Below are 20,963 nucleotides of genomic sequence, written 5' to 3' on the forward strand. Positions count from 1 at the left end.
GCCCTAAAGTGAACATTTAAAATGTTGAATAATTCATCTTAGTCAATTAATTAAGTGGAATATAAAAAAATACTCTAAGGAGCACCACATGACGACAATCCATATGCCATTTGTTTCATTCAGCTGTAACTAACCACTTTTTAAAATATCCTTCGCATAAGTTACGTGAAACACCCTGTATACACCAAATGCACTATGCCAACATGGTACTACTGCAATGTAAACAACGTTGTTTAGCAGCAACCCATGGAAAAAAAACCAAGATTTTAGACGTGACTCGTCTTGAGACAAACCTTGTTTAGTGCCTGCACAACAAGGCCAGCCCATCTCTCCAGAGCCTTGTCACTGGCCTGAAGGCAGTTATCGGGGATGTATGTTGGTAATAAGGCCAGGAGAGTCTCCATGATCAGCTCAGTGCCATGATCAACATAATACTGCTGAGCTCCTATCATGGCCAAATCTTCCTCCTGTCAAGAAAGAGGCCACACAGGTTTGAAGATGCATTACCCAAAAGAGTAAATAATCTAGCTGCTATTAACTGCTATGCAATGGGGAACTTATACCTTGTCACACTTGTACTCTCCAAACTTGATACCTCGAACCACTTGTTGAAAGATCAAGTTGGTAGCTTCAGGATCTTGAGTAGGGTCATGCCAGGGAGCGAAAATCTCTTTGCGGAAGAAGAGCCGCCAGGGGGCATTACGCTCCTGTGCCCCTTGTTCTTTCGTGTACTGCTCACACTGTGAGATGGCATCCATCACGTGTTCACCACCACTACCAAGTGACGACACCTGCATGGCAAATAGCATCAATGAATTGAGGTACAGTCTCAGGTTAAACTTTTAAGGTGAATACAGTCGCCGAATGATAAACCGGTCATGCTCGGTAATTCGGACAGCTTTGCGTCACCACCAATGGCCCCATAGACTTAATGTGTAAAGACGACCAATATTTCGGACAGCCGTCAGCTCTACATTCGGTTATCCGGAATCCATCCGTGACCGTAGCGTACACCGACCCTGCCGCCATTATCTCCTCTGGCAACCTCAACGAGACATGACTCAACTTCAACTAGACAACGAGACAGAAGTATGGCCTCAAAGAAACGAGACATCAAGTATGACCTCGGAGATGGTAATCCTTGAGGTCTTGCCTTGGTCACAGCATTGCACCTCAGAGATTTAACTGCAAATGCAGATCTTGGAAGCTTTGCCTGAATTGTGAGGTCGCATCAACATTGTGATCATCACATCCATACCGGCACCACCATGCATGGCCCGTTCTTGTTCGTTGAATTTGCCTTCTATACAGCGTTCCGCCATTCTGTGCTTATTTCTTTAAGATGCATTCCAGACAATGCTCTGCTGGCTCCAAGAAGTTTTTCTTGTGAAGTTCTTGACAATCGACGTCAAATGGCACCAACAGTGCCCTCGTAGTGCGACTTCAAATGAGTCTCAAGTTGCAGCCTGAATGAGCCCGGCTCCGCAAAGGAAGAGCTGAACTGCTGTCTACCATAATGAACACAAATGCGGACATCATTTATGACCTGCTATGCTGCAAGCTGTGTGCCAATTTCTGCCGCCATTACGTTTGAACACTTTGCAGACATCGACAGCGCAGTGTTGTTGTGTGCCGAACTGAACGATGCCAAAACAATTGAGCAAGTTCTCCCACAATCAAACTGCAATGCTAACTCAGGTGATGGTGACGATGTGCAATGTGCTCCGAAGCCTTCACATGCAGATCTGACTCGAGCCTTTGCAGTCTTTGGATCAGTGTACAGAAACAACACAAAACTGGTAGCAATAAAGGTGGAGTTGGTTGCACATAAGTGGAAATGCGTGCAGCAATGAATTGACTGCTTCTTCCTTGCACAGGGGCCTTAAAACATAAATAAAATAACATTTCATGGATACATACATTTTTTCTGACATTCAATAGTTTGGACTTATTTACGTTCCCCGTGGAGCCCAAATTATAAGTCGTTGACTGTACACGAGTGATTGGAGCTGTTATCAGTCTATACACAGATGTCCCTGAGGTACTTCTAAAGTACCAAAACTTTGACATGGAGGTAAGCAGTTCTCCTCGCTCTCTTGAGGTTTAGAGCATCAGGTGTGCCACAAAGCTCTGCCAGAGGACATGGTGAGAACTCTTCTGACTTGCAAGTAGCTGTAAAGTTTTTGGTGAAGGCTGTACTATGAGGAGGTACCACAGTATTCGTGGCATGCATTCACGCTTTGTACAGAATTGAAAGCATGGTAATAGAGATAACATGTAGAAACTGATGAAAATGAAATGTCTCGCAAACAAAGAACATGTTGAAATCCGAACCACGGTGAAATTGCAGTAACAATACAAATACTGGTGACTTTGCATAAGAAGAGAGACAGAGTATGGCACATGCATGCCTGTTTCTTCCAGTGTACCACGCTGGTGCACGATCACATGAAGTGGCCCACAGCAGAAGCTAGCATGATGCATGAGGAGGGCGTAACATGCCCCCTTCCGTCTCCACACACCACGGTGCGGGTTTCCATCTGACATGCGGGAAAGGGGAAGGGCATCTGTCTCTAAAGTCAGTGGGACAGCCCCCGCTTAAGGAAAGTGAAAAGGTATATATAAGAGAAAAAAGCAGCAAGAAGGTTTACTTGCACTACGGGTTGGGGATGTGTTACAAAGAGACTGTGTGTGTCTAGAACCAGAGCTTGCCTTCTGCCATAGCTGCATGCAGAGCATACCCTAAGATGCATGCAGCTGGAAAAAAAAAAAAAAAAGAAAGGTTGGAGGGTGAAGAGAAAAAAGAAAAATCTGAGGACACCTAAGTACTTATGCGTTGTGGATTAAGCATTAATGCCAATTCAATGCCGCTGAGCGCTTCTTAGAGTTATGAACTCCTCGCGGGCAAGCAAGTGCGTTGAAACACTTGGCACGTTATGATTTGGCCTTACCAAGGTGCAGTTAGAACGTAGGCGAGATTTTACGTGGACAAAAATGGTGCGGATAACACAGGCTTCTGAGAGCGAGAGTGACGTGGCGTTGCAGCGATGCCCTCTCCCCTTTCACCCACTCTGCTTCGTCGAGGCACACTTGTGATGCGACTTTGATGTGATGTGATAGTTTAGCTCCTACAGATGACAGACACCAGCTTTTAGCTCAATGGGCCATTTGATTATTTTGCATCAAAGCATGTTTCTATCGAGTTACGCTGGAAAGTGCCTCACAACTGTAGCTCTCCCTTGCATGATTCTTTTACAGCAGCACTAGGCAACGTGGGTAAAAGATACAGCATGTGTTGTGCACATGGCATGACAAATGACTGCCTGTACCAGTCGTAGTGTCACAATTTTTACTTCAGCAGCAAGACAGTTCACATCAATGACACTGAGGTAATGCAGGCTTTATAATCTTCACGAAGATATATTTGTTTCCTTGCATGCAGATGCCAGCCAAGGTCCAACAGGTAACCACTTTTATATTCTTTGAGACTGTACAGCAAGTAAGCACTTTTAGCAGAATCTTTTACCTAGTTTTTGTGCAATGTTGCCCTCCAGTTTTTGAAATGCTGTACATTTAAGAATGACCTTTTCTTTCCCTACAATATGTAAAAGCTACAGCAGGTTTAGTTACGTCCTAAAAGTCCAGGATATACAAATGTAAATCCTGGGCAATAATCGTGAACATCTAACCTTGTCAAAGAGAGCTATGTAGAGGGAGAATCCAAACTGGTCCCGCAGTCCAATCTTGGCAGACAGCTGTGCGCAGAGCTCGCGGGCAGTAGTGGCCGAGTCGGCCAGCAGAGTTCGAGTGTTGCCATCCATGAAGGTGATGGGCAGCATGAGAGGCTTCTTGGACTTGGTAGCCTGCAGCTCTAGCCATGACGGTGGTTGGCCCCTTGTGCCATTCATGAAGGTGCGCCGTAGCCTTTCCTCGCAGTAGGGTGCATAGCCTGGTGGGCCCTCCCTGATCAGGTTGAGCAGGTACTTGACAAACTGCAGTGATACAAGCTGTTCACTTGAAATTTGGCTATAGTTATGGAATGTTGGGATCAAACATTCAGAGATAACACTCACAAAGCATCAGGTAATGTAGAGCACAGGTTTTCCAAATAGGTTCTGTGAAATTACAAACATTTCACGGAAATAAATATTTTTTGTACCCTCACAACCACTCAAATGAAATAAATACATTTGCCAATACAAATTTACAATGTGTGACATTTGCAGCCACCAAATGAGTGGCGCAACATGGTGCTGCCTACTTTAACCACAGCAAGAACATACATGTGCTTTGCACCTCAACATAAGTGCATCGTGCTTAAGTTCAGGATTTGGTTTTGCCTAAAGCAGGTGGCGAGACTGGCACAGGCACAGTCCAAGATGTTTCGATGAAGAAAAAATTTGAGAGGCACACAGATGGTCTTCTAATTCTGTGCAGAGTTTTAGAGCTGTTCCCAGCAGTTTTTTAAACACATTTACCAAAGCCTCAAGCTATACATAGTGATTCAGGCCAGATAGAAAAGATTCTTAAGTAGAGCAGGCCCTTCCAATGCCTTTAAAAAGAAACACAACATACCAGTCTCCTCAAAGGAAAAGCTATGTTGACAGCCATTTTAGCTAAAGAGGATTAAGGCAAAAGCTTGCGCGCTCACGAGACATTCATTAAATTACTTGACATTCTCATTCGAATGTGTTGTTACTTCCTATTCCTTATTTTCTTCCATCAAAGGTTGTGGGTTCGAGTGTCTTAACTCTACCTTAATTAACTGTGCCTTAATTAACTGCAAAGGTTGTGGGTTTGACTCCAACCAATGGTCATGGCTTCGACCATCAATAGTGGCACCATCAATTTTGGTGCCATTGGATTTTGGTTCCACCAAAGGCCGCGGCGCGGGTTCAACTCCCACCAAAAGTCATTGGTTTGAGTGCCTTAATTAATTATACCTTAATTAACTATGTCTTAATTTGGGCTAATTAACACCAAAGGTTGTGATTTCGACTCACACCAACAGTCGTTGGCTCGGCCACCAATGGTGGTGCCATCAATTTTGGTGCCACTGAATTTCGGTCCCACCAAAGGTCAAGGGTGCGACTCGCACCAAAGGTCATGAGTTCGAGTCCCACCAATGGTTGTGGTGGGATTGAATTTTGTTGCCATAACACTGGACCGTCAATTTTTCAATGACAATAAATTAATTTTGACTGCCTGGAGATCTTTAATGTGCTTTAATGTGCTTAATGTGCTTAATGATCTTTAAACCTCAGCACACCAGCGTTTTTGCATTTTACCCCCATCGTAACGTGGCCACTGCGGTTGGGAATCAAACTCACAACCTTGTGCACAGTTGCACGGCACCATAGCCACTAAGCCACCATGGTGGGTAATAGCAAGTAAGTTGCTCCTATTTATAAATTGTTATTTTTTTAAAGATTAAATATGCTTGGATTTTATATCATATTGGTCTATCAGTTATTTGACTCTTACCTTGTCAGAAGGAGCAAAACACCCAACACAGAGTGACAGCAGGATCCAGCCCCTGGCATGGGAATTCTTCTCTGGGTTGTTTGTCAGCTGCTTGCAGATCTGACAGTAAATTTCGTCCCTGTTGAACAGAAACACCATGAGTAATTGCCCATTCAAGCTTGTCTGTGGTTCATGTTGCAGATTACAATTTCCATTTTGAAAGGTTCTGTATTACAGGCAAATCTGTGCATTTTAGTTTTGGTACGCAAGAACTTCACTGCTCAAAAAAAAAAACAATTACATGCAGGTGTACCAAATCAAAGTACTAATTGAATGTCAAAATACATCCATAAAATAGTATTACAGTTTACAAGTTCACCTCAATATAACATGTAATTGATATAACACTATTTCTGCAGCATAGTCAGTCATTATCACTGTATACTATTGCTCTAGTAAAACAGCCTACAAAGGTATGAACAAACCTACACTTTGTTTACTCAGAATTGCATAGTAGCATGTCAATATTAACGCTGAACACATTCCACAGAGGATTCACAAATGTCTCATTGCCTCTACGGTTAGGGCTACAGCAGGCAACTGATACTGCTGAGCAAACATAAAAACTAAAAAAAAGTAATAATTAGGTATGCATATCTTCTGTACGCAATAATCATACGCAGAAATAAAATTATTAACGGGATGTTACATCCCAAAGCTACATTTGGGCTGTAAATGATGCTATAACAAAAAAACTGCAGACAATTTTCACCATCCAGGGTTCTTTAACTTTTTTTCACATGCACTAAAATTTTCATACAAAGGAGAATCTGCATACTGCCACTACTAGAACATGTCCACCGTGGCCAGCTCACACTGAGCAATATTTGTACAAAATGATACGAGTGAATCATTGTATACAACTGCAACGGCGAACCTGAGCTCCTCCCGCAGAATGCCATGGCCAATGATGAAGTGCAGTTTCTCCAGATTGGAGGTGGGTCGACTCTCAAGCCAGTGGCTGTAGTTGTCGGCTGCCAGCTCCTCCTCCTGAAGGTGGCGCCTCACATCTTCCGTGATCTTGTTCTTGCGCTTGAGGGTCAGCGACACCAGCTTGTTGCGGATGCTACGAGACTTCTGCTTGGTATAAGAGTCCTTTGAAAAAAGAAGAGAGAGAGAGAGAGAAACAGAACCAACAGGTACTTTCTTACAAGGTAAGATTTCGCACTCTTCCTCATTTAATATAGCTTTTATCTTCACTTGGTCGCTTCAGCATCAACAACCCACCGTTTACAATAAACCCACCGCACTAATGCTGCAAAGGCTCTCAATATCATTTGTGCTAAACAGCTACAGCTAGACTTAACCTGGACATGCATACCACGATTCTTGCACTTTTACTTTGCACATGCATGCTATATAAAAAGCAAACAACAGCGCTTTTGCGAAGAAAGTAGACAAAGGTAGCTGTTCTAAGAGCCTGTCACTATACAACTGCGCCTATACCTGTAGCAGAAAACGAAAAGCACTAAAGCCATATTTTAGTCAAGCTTGAGGATGGCTGTGCACTTACTGCAGTAAAACCTCACTACGATAAAGTTCAAGGGGGAGCTGAAATTACCTCATTATATCCATTACTTGATTTATCTTTGCTTATTTACTTTCTTATTCTTACTGACTTAGCTATTTATTTCAACTGTTGTCCACTGTCATGATGGACAGTGTCCACCGAGTGGGGGTTTGTGGTGAGCTACTGCTTGGTCATTTGAAGCCAACGCAAAAGCGCAAAAGCCTGGAATGCATTGCCAAAGGGAATCAAAAAATGCTTTTTTGTGCAACTTCATCGGTAAGATGGCCGGTGGATCTCAACACGCGCAGCAGTGCTTGCATGGCCTTCTGATAAAATGTTAAGTCTTGCTGATGTAGAATTCTTTTTTCCAACAGAGGCTGGTCAGCTTTCACTGTATTTTCTGCCACATCTCAGGCACATATAAATACACAATGCAGCTTTCCGAGGATTCATTACAGGCACAAAAGGACAAAGTAATATTTTGTGCTTGCAAAACTAATGTATGTTGTCTCCTATTGCATATCTATAAAACAAGCTGTGGCATTGCAGCATTGCCTTCCAGTCAGAAGAAAAAAATTATAGCATTCTTACGGTATCAACACCCATCAACTGTGCTTCACGGAAGTCCTTTGTCTTGATGAAGTTGCGACCCAAGGTGGCAGTGACTTTACTCATGACGGATGAGTTGTCCTGCATTGAACAGCAGAAGCTCTTCATTAAGAAAAATCGCTACAAAAAGAATAAGAAACGCAGGTGCACAGACGTCAAGTAGAGCAAGCAACGCACCCTGTCCATTGTGTGGAACTTAGGCTCTGGTAGGTCGCCCATGAATCGTAGAATTGTGATCCACAGTGCCAAGGCAGCCTGAAAAAGAGTTGCATCATTTTCGTAAAAATAGGAGCAAAAGAAAAAAAAGAAAGCCAGAAGAATTTTTGGAAGTGAGGTGCAAGGTACATGACCTGCAGCCAATACAACTGCAATACAACTTGCTCAACAGATAAAACACTGCTTTTGGTTACTCGTCCTCCATAGCGCAGTTATCAGAAATACTTCGAGATTTTAGTGCCCCAATGTGGCAATATCTGCTTCTGTGCAGGTCGGCTTGCAGTAAAAATTTTATATATTGACAATAGTGTAACAGTATTATAAGCGACAAGACATATCACACCATTGTAACTAAGTACCCTAGTACATAAAGAAAGAACTAGAGACGCTGACTATGGAGGTGGAAGGCCAGGTGCAAGATGTGTTTAGGACTATATCAGTACTTGGAACAAACATCAGCAAAGAGGCATGACACATAAACCTCACGCCAAAAGCCAACAGCAATTATGATAGCATCACTTTTGCAAGTCACAAATCTTTCAAAAAATATCAGTGATATCAGTGTTCATATGTTAGGCTTCATGAACAACCAGTTTAGCCTCAACAGTTAGTATCTCCTGAAGGAGATACTACAGCGCTTTATACATCTGCACTTAATGGAACCGTATTGTTACATGTAGCTGATGCACAAGTCTATTGACAATATATTTACGTGTAGACTTACAGTGGCCAAGACGGCATCCCTAAACCAATAGGGGACATGTCATCTTCCTCCTCTTCAGTACAGCCACACTGAGGCAGATGTTCCATATCATCACCCCCGGCAGCAGAAGCACCGTTCCGGTGCTTAAGCTACACATCCATGGTGAAAAGTGCAGCTGACGACGACGCGGAGTTTTCAGTGAGTATGATTTCATGCGTGACGTCGGTCACTTGTCGAACCACATGAAATGTAATGCAACAGCAGCTTTTCGGGAAGACCCACCCGGCGGAAGGGTGACCAGAGAAGCACCAGAGAAGCCGGAGAAAAGTGCATGTAGCGATGGTGGCAGTCATACAGGTGTCACTGATGCTCCTGTGAGGCCTCTAGATGGGTGTGGGCGAGCTGCCATGCGTGGTCGGTGCGTGCAATCACGTCGTGGGCGTATTCAATGGCAGAACTTGCGGGCGAAGGCAGCACGGTGTCCAAGGGCAAAGCAAATTCTCAGCTGTATAATAGACAGAATGGTGAATAGTCGGCGGTGTCGTAACGCGATAAATTATACGCGAACATCGCATATGGTAAATTAAGATCCTAGTCGCAGTGGTTGGCCGCAACATACTTTGAAAGCATGTCGGTGATGGTCCGGTTAAGGTGCTCCATGAGACCGTTTGTCTGCGAATGGCAGGACATGCTGAATTTGCGCTTTGTCGAGCAGGAGCAGAGGATGCCTTCAACGACTGCCGAGAGAAAGCTATGGCCCTAGTCAGTATTAGTAGTTGGCATGGAGCATCGTGCATTAAAATGATATCTTAGAGTAGAAAGTCAGCTATGTCAGTAGCGCAACTTGTCGGTAGGGCTGTTGTGATGGCGTACTCCATGGCGTAATCAGTAGCGATGGCAACCTATTTATTTCCAGAAGCCGAGAGAGGAAATGGCCCAAGAAGGTCTAGACCAACTCTGAAAAATGGTTTGGGTAGGATGTTGGTTGGCTGGAGACATCCAGCTGGAAGGGTGGAGGGCTTCTTCTGGCACTGACAAGGCTCACAAATAGCAACGTGATGCCACATAGGGCGGGCAAGACCTAGCCAAAAGAAGTGACGATGTACCCGGTCGTATGTGCGCAAGACGCCCAAGGGAGTGTCGTGAAGTTGGAGGACAGTTGAACGCAGGTGGAATGGGATGATGAGTAGAAGTTCAGGGTCGTGGGGATTAAAATTACGGCTATATAATGTCCCCTCCTTGAGGAGAAACATCCAGAGAAAAGTGTCACCAGGCATTGATTCCAGCTGGTCAATGAGGGCTCATAATGAAGGATCACGGCATTACTCGTTGCCAATTTCAAGCAACTGGGACACAGAGAAAACGGAAGCAGTGGCAGCTGCATCTGCTGTTTCTTCCACGGGGTAGCGGGACAAACAATCGGCATCCTGGTGCAAGTGACCCATCTTATGTACGACGGAGAAGGTGTATTCTTGCAGGCCTAAAGCCCAGCGAGCGACATGCCCCATGGGGTCCTTGAGTGAGGATAGCCAGCAGGGAGTGTGATTATCAGGGATGACACAGAAGGGGCGTCCATACAAGTATGAACAAAACATTGCAACTGCCTACACAAGAGCAAGGCACTCACACTCTGTGATTTGCATTTGTGAATTGCATTCGGCGGGTGATAGAAGTTGGCTGGCATCAGATATAATGCAATGATCTCCATGCTGACGTTGCACTAACACTGCGGAGAGGCTTGCGTACATGATGTGCCACGACTAGGAGCCGAAGTTGCATTGTTGGCGTTGCGACTGCTAAGAAGCTCCGTGGCGTATACAGGGAAAATCCACCTCCACCAAATTATGTTATGTGTAGATCACAAGTCTACTTACAATAAATTTACACATTGTTAGGGTTGGCGTTTGACACCACGTGGCGACAGGTCATCCCCTTCACCTTCTCTTGGCCGTGGCATCATGTGTGCTACCTCATCCCCCCCACCTTGGTCCACGGCGCTGGAGAGGTCATTCACCCGACCTTCTCCCCGGATTCGTCGAAAAGAGGATCGACTTCTCCTTCCCGTGCTCGGTATTGCAGGAGGAGGGGCCCTCTCTCCGTGCCTGTCACATGTCACCACGACGGAAGCAAGATCCTGCCCACACTTGTAGAGAGCCTATTTAAGGGGCTCCGAAATGTACTTTTGAGACTTCATACTTGATACTTCATACTTCATGCTTTTCTTATTTTCTTTCAACTACCTTTGAATAAACCGTGCAAGTTTCGCACTAGCAAATCGTCTCGCCCCTGCTTGGTCGCCATGATCTACCGGATGCCTGCAGCCCGCCGACAACGCCATGCTACACAATAAGTAATGTCAGTCGAGCTTCGATAGGCAGGCGCCGCTACTTCTAGGCAGCAGTACGGTACGCTACCCTGGAGTACGCCTACAGTGGCCTACAGTGGCCTACAGTGGCCAAGATAGCAACCCTAAATCAAAAGGGGATATGTCGTCTTCCTCCTGTTCCGTGCAGCCACACTGTGGTGGCTGCTCCATATCAGTATCATGGAATTACTGACCTCGCCAAGTGCGCAGCCAACAATTGTATGACAGCTAAGAATTGCATCCTGGAAGGGCATTGCAGGCTATAAAAGCTGCAAATTTCGTGCTGCCCAAGACTGATTGTGAGCATTCGCGAGTTTTGCATACAGCAATCAGAGAAAATATGGCTCTGACAGTTAGTGCAACATTTATTGTGCATGTTGTGTGTCAATCGAGAGATCACTAGCAGCCCCAAAGCACAAGCTGCATCAAACAATTGTAGCCAATTTAGGGGCGTCACTGGCTTCTCTTAAATTTTCACACATACACTTCATTAATCACTCATCCGCTCCCACACTAAGCCAACTTTACTATCCTACTGTATCTTGCACATATGGGCAGAGTTCATCCTTTTTTCATCATGTCATGGTGTTACCACTACTCAAAATTAAGCCAATTCGAAGAGAAGTGTTGCCGCAAAAGTAACGATCCTCTAGCACAAGACTGATTTGATTGAACCTCTACATCGAGCCTACCATCTCAGGGTGCTACTGCAGGCCATAAACTACAATAAATATTTCCCAGTCTGTTCATCTCTCCGAATGTGAGAACAAAATTAAAGGCTTCATTCAAGCTAAATTACGTGGGTAAATAGGATTTTAATGCAGACCAAAGGAAGCACAGGGAACTTCAGTCATCCTGGTGCAGCTTTTAGTTACACATGAGTTCAAATCACTGAAAATATTTGTACTAATAGAATGTCATAGGACAGACTTACCAGTTACCTGCCAGCTTTGAGCTTTAGCTGGCAGGTGTATCAACAGTACTGGTGGAACTGTCCTACCATTATAAAACACAAAGATTTTAGTAGGCAATGAAAATAGCATCTCCTAAATGCTCACCATGGTGTCCCCCTGTGTCTGCAGGGGAAGCAGAGAATTCTTGAGAGGCTTTCGCTGGTACTGGTGGCTGGCGCTCCCTTGGAAGTAAGTGGCCGCAAACTTCTGGAACTTGTACTCACTGAGGTCATCCTTGTCTTCGGGCACTGCTGGAATTGAGCCCTCCACCTCACCCCCATTGATGGCATTGACTCGAGAAGCCTCCAGGTCCTGCACAGATAGTGTGTGCACGTCAATAATTTAGTGTGTCAACAGCACATGCTTCTTGACTGAGTTAATTAAGTGACACTAAAGAGAAACACTGAACCAGTTTAGACTGATAAAGAATTTCTTCAAAACTGTTTTCACTAATTTCGTGGCAAGAAGTTCACTACTAGAAGAGAAAATAAATGTTTAACCTTGTGTTTTTGAATTTCGCACCGAAGCCCCAGTGGTGTTTCGTTGCTACCTACGATGTCACTGATTTTAAAGTATTTTATCACATTTACGCCATTTTGCACAGTAGAAATTTTCAAAACATGCCTAGTTCAGTCCTTGGATCCTTTAGAATGCAACATAGTCCATCTTTATCAAAACAAAATGAACTAGGCCTGAGTAGACACTAAACATCCATGACGTCACAGTTCGCTGGCATGGGAACTTCAAGCTGGCGGTGCCAACCATATTAAGTTTTTAAGGCAAAAGCCTAGGCTCATGGAGAAGTTTGCGTCAGCAGACCTGACTTCCGGAGTGTCCGCCAAAGCGTCGTTACACCATATGAAGACAGATTAAAGACAGATTAAAGAATGAAAACATTATAATAGAGATTGGTAGAGGTTAATAATGACTAATAATGAGTAGTAATGACTCTGAAATGACTTATAATGGCCACAAATTAGTACGAAATGACCAATATGTCTCTAACGACGGCTTGTAATGACCACAATTTATTACAAATGACTAAATATGCTTACTAGTGAGCACTAATGACTAGTGATGATTATGATATGACCAACATGTCTAACAACGGCTTGTAATGACCACAACTGATTACAAGTGACTAGAAATGCTTAGTAGTGAGAAGTAATGACTAAAAGAAAGAAGAGAAAGAGAAGAGGCAAAGAGAAAGAGGCGAATGATAAGAGGAGGAAGAGGAGGCATTCGCTGTGCACCTCTTGAGAGGGATCTTAAGAGACCCTATAATTTTTGTCTTTTCTGGTTTATCAATCCTTCTCAGATGGCAAGAGTGGCTTTTTGTATTTTATACAGCTAAATGAATACTAAAGCTAGAATTATTTTTATCTTTAGTGTCCATTTAATACATGAAAATGTATATATTCTTCAAAACAATTGGATGAGATTTAATTTGTAGAACCAGATGACCGATCCGGCAGAGGAGCAATGAAGTAAAGTGAAAAATGGGCTCACATTGTATTTAAGAAATGCAGGTGTAAATAAGCATTGAGGTTAATGGGATGTACTCATCATGCCAATCTTTCAGACAAGGTTTCAGACATGATCATGATATAAATGGTATATGCCCTACCTGACAAGTCCTCCACAAAGAAAACAAGAACTCGGCAGTTTCAATGTCATGCTTGTTTTACAGCTACATCTAGTATAGCTAAAGACTTCCCAGTTGCATTCAGGGTGGTGGCATATGTTGCTGATGTAGGTTTCCATCGTAAGTCGTTGCTGTAGTAATAACCTGATAATGATAATCGTTTCATCAAGACAACAATAAAATAAACAAAGGCTCGTAGGAACAAGGACACTCTAGCTGGTATTCAAAGTGAAAGAAGTAATAAACCAACACCACGGTGAAAGAAGTTACCCAAGAGTTTAAAGCATAAAGAAGTGAAAAGACAACGTTGGAAAGAGAAGCCGTGGTTCTCAAAAACAAGAGTGTTCACGCCATTGTGAACATTTTTTATAAATAATATATTGTGCAAAGCACTGCAATTTCAGTGCAAGCAGTGCAATCTCATTGATGATATAATGCATTTAACTGTTGCTGCCACAGCATCGCACTTTGTGCAAGATAGCTACAACTCCTATATGAAAAACAACACAATTAACAATTTGTACACAGTGCAACAGAATAAATCAGAACTCTTAATAAAAGCAAAACGAATAAGCACATTAGGCAGAGTTATTTAGCCAGAGTTAATTATCCAGAGTTCAGTTTCAGTGAGGTATGTTTTAGCTATACTGCATCTCAATAAGTCCATAAATTGCACAAGAAAGCAGCGTATTACCCCCCTGGCCAGGGACAGTGAACTATGCTTGGAAACTGCAATAGACACTGTGGGCCAGTCATAGGATCATAGGAGATATTAAAGTTTTTGTCTCTGTATTTGTGATCGAATTGCATGCATTGATCAAGCTAAGGACAATCGCTGAACTCTTCTGTGCTTCTTGCATGGTGTATTGTTGCTACAAACACTTGCATATCTATGCTTGGCTAAGATATGTGTGGATTCATACTTGCCAGAGAAGAACATAGTACAACTCCGTTCACTTCACGTGCTGAATGAACTGTAGTTCTTAGCATCAGTTTCATTGCAAAATTTCTTCAGATGGAGAGAAATGGTTAGTGTATGAAAAGAAGTGAATGGAGTACAATGTTTGTTCTCATCAGACATGTGCATCATATTAAGCGCAAAGAAAATGGACGAAAAATACAGCAGCTTAAGCTTGATATGCAAAGCTAAAGGCACCAGGCACTGTATCCGCCCTTTCTTATGGCGACCTAGCTCAGCCAATTGCCATTCACACCTTAGCACTGCCCACCGATGCTTAAAAACAAAAGTTGTAACCCAAACTCACCAGCGTGCTGCGTGCCTTGGAACCACCACAACGAGTCCACAAGTAGACCTTCTCACCAAACCACACTTCACCTCCACATCTGCACTTTTGCAGGCACAACCGCCTCACTTTCACCAGGCGCTCGGCATAAGTGCCACCAGCATTAACGCACATATACGAATACAGGGCAAACCCTGCGGTGCTGGCCATGAGGCAAGCTTGTTGCACCACCGATTGTGCCACACAGTAAACAATGAGGAAGCGCCGACCTGGGTCCCTCGTGTGTCTAAAGCGGCTATGCAAGAGCGAACAAACATTCCATTTCCCTCGCCAGACCTCATTCCACGCATGGCTGCCTCCACATCCTCTAATTGACGCACCTCTTGTGACAGACGAGCTCCTGTCAATGCTTTTCGCTTTAGACGCAAAATCTGGCAATGTGAGGTTGCTCTTTTGTCATTTCTGTAGACAGCTCATTTGTACACGATGATGTGAAACTGAGAGCAGAGATCAACAAAGAATATGGCCCAATAACCTTAGACGGTACAATGTGAAGCAAAGCAGAGTTATGTCAAATGGATGAACTTCTAGTGCACAAGAAAAAAACAGACACAGAAGACATGAGACAAACACAAGCGCTAACTTCCCACTGATTAAGGTTTGTTTGCCTTACGCCTTCTATGCGTCCCTTTTTTTTTTTTTGCGTGTTAGAAGTTCGGCAGTGGAATACCAACCAGGCCGATATTGTGCAGTGTTATGTGAAATGAAAAAAAGGCTGACTGAGCTCTAGAAATATGAGAAATAACAATAAAATACAAGGTACAGTAATTGGCTTTGAAGCATATTAAAACAACATAGATTAAGACCAGAGCAAAAGCATTCAAGTTATCTTGTTGCTGGTCACCTGCAACTCTGAATATGGTGAGCTCAAACCTTTCTGTAAGGGCCACTTTTCGTTAAGAGAAGCACTAAAGCAAAATATCAGGTCAGGCCATACTGGTAGATTACACATCTGAAACTACAAGGAAAACAAAGTTTGTCCTTCATTTACTCCCTTAATAATCAACTGTCCCACGCCAAAAAAAAATACAAACACTGTTTTGATAGATTACGGCATAAGATCATACAGTGTTTTTCTATGATGTTCTTTATAGACATTGATACCATGATATAACTATTTTCTAAGAAGATACGAATAGTGAATAAATATTAAAGTACACTTCTTAAACCTCGTTATAACGAAACGGGATATAATGAAATAATGGATGTAATGAAGTAAATGAAATTCTCCTTGAAATTTCCATAGAGATCCATGTATTCAAAACCTCATTGTTCCGCCAATGGATATAACGAACTAGATTCGTCTCTAAAACCCAAAAATGCCTGACCATTGCGTGCCGAATACATTTCTTTACGCAATGTTCAGCACTCATTTGCGGTGGCAGTTAAAAACTCCCGCGTGCCCATTTCGAATACGCCGTAGAGCAACACTGGTCTTTCTCACCACCGTGGGTAGCTGCGCACAAGCAATGGCTCACTATCACACTTCTGCCCTGACATCTCTCTCTTGCGTGTGCCTGACTACACGAGCTATGCCACGCCACGCGGCCAAGCCTGTGGCATGTGGCGTGTTTTGCGTCCAAGCCTTGGGGTGGCGCCACCATCGAAAAGACAACAGCACAACTACCGGCAGCGGTAATCGAAACGCCAGCTAAGCCTATATTATGTTAACTTTATTTGCAACTCATCAAACCAGCACATAAAAAATAATATTTCTATCTGAAATTATAAATCTTTCGAAGCAAATTCAGCTTAAATGCTGAAGACTTTTATAATGTGACTTCTCAAATGGTTAACTGCGAGAGAGCAGGCATTCTGGACCAGAAGTCGAACAGTCGCGACAGAATTCGCCCTTGTGAAAGCTACGTGTTTTCGCTCAAACAGGAAGCACTGGCTCAAATCAAGTTGCAGTTTATGAATATTGTGAACGAAGTGACGCAACATCTTCAGCTACAAAAGTGGAGCAACTTTAGCAACATACCAGCGTACGACGGCATTATGTGGTCGGATGTGTTTCTTCACTCAACAGCGGACAGCTTGTGTTCACCAGAAATGTGTGGCGAGAGTGTACATAGTATCTTTTTGCATATAAACAACTATGCATGTTACGCACCAGTATATCTTTGAAACGCTATTCATGTGCTTTTTTATTTCATGTAAACATCGATGATGTGCATTATAATAAAGGTGTTTATTGGGAGCAAGTTTGTGTGATTAGCGTCATGATTTCTCTCGGCCTATGCAGCAGTGTCAACCTTCAAAGGTAAATAAGAATATATATAAGTGAATATATATCAAAGGTAAATAAGAATATATATATAGTGGGATATACCTGGCCAAAGCAAGCGGGCAGCGCAAAATCAATAGCAGAAGCAGACGACGCCGGTGTTGGTCGTCTGCTGTGCGGTATTCCTCACAAGCGTCATTGTGCTTTCGATACGCATGTAACTTTCTAAGCAACTAGAAATTATTCAGACGTCGCCTATAATTTTTAAATTTAGATTGTAAGGGAATAATATTTAAAACATTATCTATTATTAGTAAGTAAACATTTTTCTGGTATCAGTGCAACTACCGTTAGAATCCAGGCGGCGCTAGCGTTGCCTGCGAAAATCGGCCCCATTGGCCCTATGGGAATGTCACGGGCTTGACGCGACTGTGCGTGACTTTGCGAAAGATTGGCACAATCGCTTCTACTGTGCGGCGCAGCTGGGTGTCGTCTCCGAGGTTGCCCCGGAGCAATCTCGAGGGTCACGCAGAATCCTACGCGAGTTGCGGCATGCTGTGCAGCTAAGCGCGGCGGTGCGAAGGATTAGTGCACTCACTTGTCTTTTTCTCTACGGCATGCCACGCAGGCAGCTGCAGCTGGACCTGGCCTCTATCTCCCCTGTTGCAATTTTTGGGAGTCACGCCCAACTTCTCCCTCCATTTCTCTTTACGGTACGCAAAGTGGGCTAGTGGCTGCGAGTGACTTCCTAGATAGCATTGCCACCGGTGCAATCTCTGAGACTACAAGCCAGCCGAGCCACGTTCACTTGCCTCCTCAATCACACAGTGGAGCGCTGTGTTGTGTGCTGCCTGCTGCTCGACCGCGATGAGCCAAATGGAAAACAGAAACGAAAGACTATCACAATAAAACAGAAGGCAGCTGCCTCAAGGCTGTTGTGTAAGGTGCCAAGAAGTCGCATGTTGCACACGCCGTAGATTCTTTTGTTCTGTCATTCAAATTTTATCACATGCGTTGGCCATGTAGCGGCCCCGTGGGCCACAATGCCATTTTCTTATTATCATGTTTACAATTGGGCACCCCGCTGGGCATACATTTCAGCAAATAGCAATAATGAATATAATGAAGTAATTTTGGCTCCCCCTTCAACTTTGTTACAACGAGGTTCGAGTGTATTTGCTAATTTCTGAACTGCGGGTAATATGTTCAACACAGGGTGCAAGAAACCATGTAGAGAATGTCACATGTCACAAGAACTATGAATGTAAATGACAGAAAGGCTGTATTGAGGACTGCTCTTACCTTGAACGCTGACGGTGCCACCTGGTCGTTGACAGACTCTGACCGAGGCAAAAAGTCAAATATGACATCAACCTTGAAGGAAAGAAAGAGGGCTGCTTTAGTCGCACTATTCTTGTGAAGACATGCCTCTGTGGAGAGCTTTTGCAAGCAGCAGACTGTATCACAGTTCACAATTTTAATGTCTTACTTTGGAATCTGGCAATTATTCCAAGGTAGTTTACTATAAAATGTATAAGGTAGGTACAAAATGTAACAAAGCAGATAAATAAAGGAAAGGAGAACTAATGGCCATAGGGTTTCAAAAAGTCTTTCATGAACTGTGGTGTCAGATGTTCAGCTTCAACAGCGGTTGTGTAACATTGCTGTCAAACTTGCTAAAGTTTTGCATGATATAGAAGAAAGCAAGATGACCGACAATAGCTTAGAGCAACGACATAGCTCCTCAGACTAAATGGTACATACGTTGCATTAGGCTAGCTCAATACAGATAAAAAGACTCCTTAGCATCTTAACAATGATATCATTCAACAACACTTTGGGATGGTTGGACTCTGTTAGTGATGACAACATTAGTAAGCCTAATAGCTGCAAGACATTCAGGTGTCCTAGAAAGATCATTTTTACAGCGAGGTATCAAACGTTATTTGCAGAGCACCAAAATAGGACTCAAATACAGTGACTTCGTGGGTACAGCAGAAATGGAAGAACAAAAAGAAGTGCTGCTTAATATGCACAGCATTTGCGTTGACGTCAACACAAGTCTGTGTTAAGACAGACAATAGTAAGAATGATGCCGAAATACAATGAAAACTAACCAGCTTGGAGTCATCAAGGGGCTCATCCTGCCTAATCGCAGCATCCTTGATGACGGCCATCTTCTGTTCCAAGTTGCGTTGGACCAGCACATCTTCCTCCTGCTGCCGGATGTGCATTTCTTGCAGACGCTCCTGCAGGCCAGAGGAGGGCACAAAATGTAGGAATGAGAAAAATAACTGAGTGCATGCATTTTGAAGAAGATGCTATATATAGTAGACTTCCGTTAACCTGACTGGTTAATTCGACTTTCCGGTTACTTCAATTGCGACCAAGGGTTCCATCCCAGTAGGCACTGAAAATTGGCCTTTGTCGGATAATTCGAACTTGACCAGTCACCATGCATATGCCTGACACCTATGGTCACCCAATAGTGACCCATTTAGTGGCAGCATCTGTCTTGGTGCAGCTTATGGGACAGTGAATGCAATGAACACATGTAATCTCTCGTCGAAAACACCAATTTGTGGCCACCCCAAGGAAGAATTTTGAGCAATGACTGTAGCTCACAATGTCTGATTACAGTAGTTACCCAATTCTAACATGCAGCTCCTCTTTTTTTAGCCCTTTGAGGGTCAAAGACTTAAATGTACGGCACCATGAACAAGTCCAAAATGATCAATGCCATATACTCACGGCACCATCTGTATGTTTGAAAAACACCAATTTTCCTACTATCTGTCACCAAGTAAGTGTGGCCAACCTGTGTGGACACATTAAATTTTTTTTTCACTCCATAGTCTCCTCGTGTTCATTCCATGGCTGCTTTGGACTAGTGGGTCAGCGACCACTTGCACATCTGTGCGTGTGTTCGCATGCAGCTATTAATTCGGGTTTACTCTCACGGCTGTTTCTGTTTGTTACGCTTGTAAAAACTTATGCCTATCTGGTTTTTAATCTTTCAAAGGGTCATTGTTACATGCCCGCTTGTTTATTGCTCACAGGGGCATGATTACATCTGTTCACAGGTTGGCACTGGTATACACAAATGATGCTGCTGTATACGAAGGATGCTGCCATGCCTGTGTTTCTCTTCTCGAGACTCACGAAAACTGATTGCCCCTTGCTGGCGATGGAACAAAGGATTACTGCAAGTTTTTGACTCGATTGGTTTTTCTGATGGGTTCATAACCACAGAGTTTTCTTGCAAGCACTCACGTATACACATTTCAATTACACTATGGATGTGTGCAACGGCTGGTCTTCTGCAAGAGAGTCCTTATATGTGGACTACTGCCCATGTGCCGAATTGCAATATATCTATTTCAGTGTATCTACTTTCTTTATTCTTATAAGTATTTATGCAAGCCCATCTGTATTCACGGATAAACAACGTATGTTCCCCTAAGGAAAATGTCTCTTTGTGACTTTATGGCCACTCTAAAAACAATTAGGTGAATTTTTTGCGAAGTACGTCAGTCTGAAGTTTTTAAATCTGCAATAAAGAAATTCGACCATGGGGCACCGCATTTGAAGAAAAAAAATTGACCCTCAATGGGTTAAAAGAAAATTGGGCCGAAAATTGCCTGCGGGGTGAAGTCGGACACTATACTGAAACCACCTTCGCTGTGTGCGTATGCTTTACCGCATAGCATGGGTGTATTGCAGCGAAGCTGACTTTAGGAAACCGGCCGCCATTGTGCAACACATTAGACCCTTGCCTATTGTTCTTGCTAAAACATCAGGTGCGCGTTAGATTTCTACTTTTGTTTAGAAGCTTTAAAGTAACTTCTACATAAGTTTTTTACTTTGGACACAAAGAAAGTGGGTGCGCGTTTAGTTCGCAGGCGTGT

General features: G+C 43.4%; 1 protein-coding gene across 2 annotated transcripts in view; it reads right to left on the reverse strand.

The window, feature by feature from the left end:
* Positions 1–20,963, reverse strand: part of ck (unconventional myosin-VIIa ck) — a 197,795-nt gene that overhangs the window by 35,085 nt on the left and 141,747 nt on the right. For both annotated transcript variants that reach the window (XM_075681294.1, XM_075681293.1), the window contains exons 20-29: positions 19,173–19,304; positions 18,358–18,429; positions 11,985–12,191; positions 7,820–7,897; positions 7,625–7,723; positions 6,401–6,618; positions 5,485–5,602; positions 3,690–3,992; positions 564–791; positions 294–467 (exon numbers count right to left, since the gene is read on the reverse strand). In XM_075681294.1, the coding sequence (XP_075537409.1) occupies positions 294–467; positions 564–791; positions 3,690–3,992; positions 5,485–5,602; positions 6,401–6,618; positions 7,625–7,723; positions 7,820–7,897; positions 11,985–12,191; positions 18,358–18,429; positions 19,173–19,304 (1,629 nt within the window). The remainder of the gene's footprint in view (positions 1–293; positions 468–563; positions 792–3,689; positions 3,993–5,484; positions 5,603–6,400; positions 6,619–7,624; positions 7,724–7,819; positions 7,898–11,984; positions 12,192–18,357; positions 18,430–19,172; positions 19,305–20,963) is intronic.

The sequence above is a fragment of the Dermacentor variabilis genome, chromosome 2 (assembly GCF_050947875.1).
Source record: "Dermacentor variabilis isolate Ectoservices chromosome 2, ASM5094787v1, whole genome shotgun sequence".
NCBI classification, from domain to species: Eukaryota; Metazoa; Arthropoda; class Arachnida; order Ixodida; family Ixodidae; genus Dermacentor; species Dermacentor variabilis.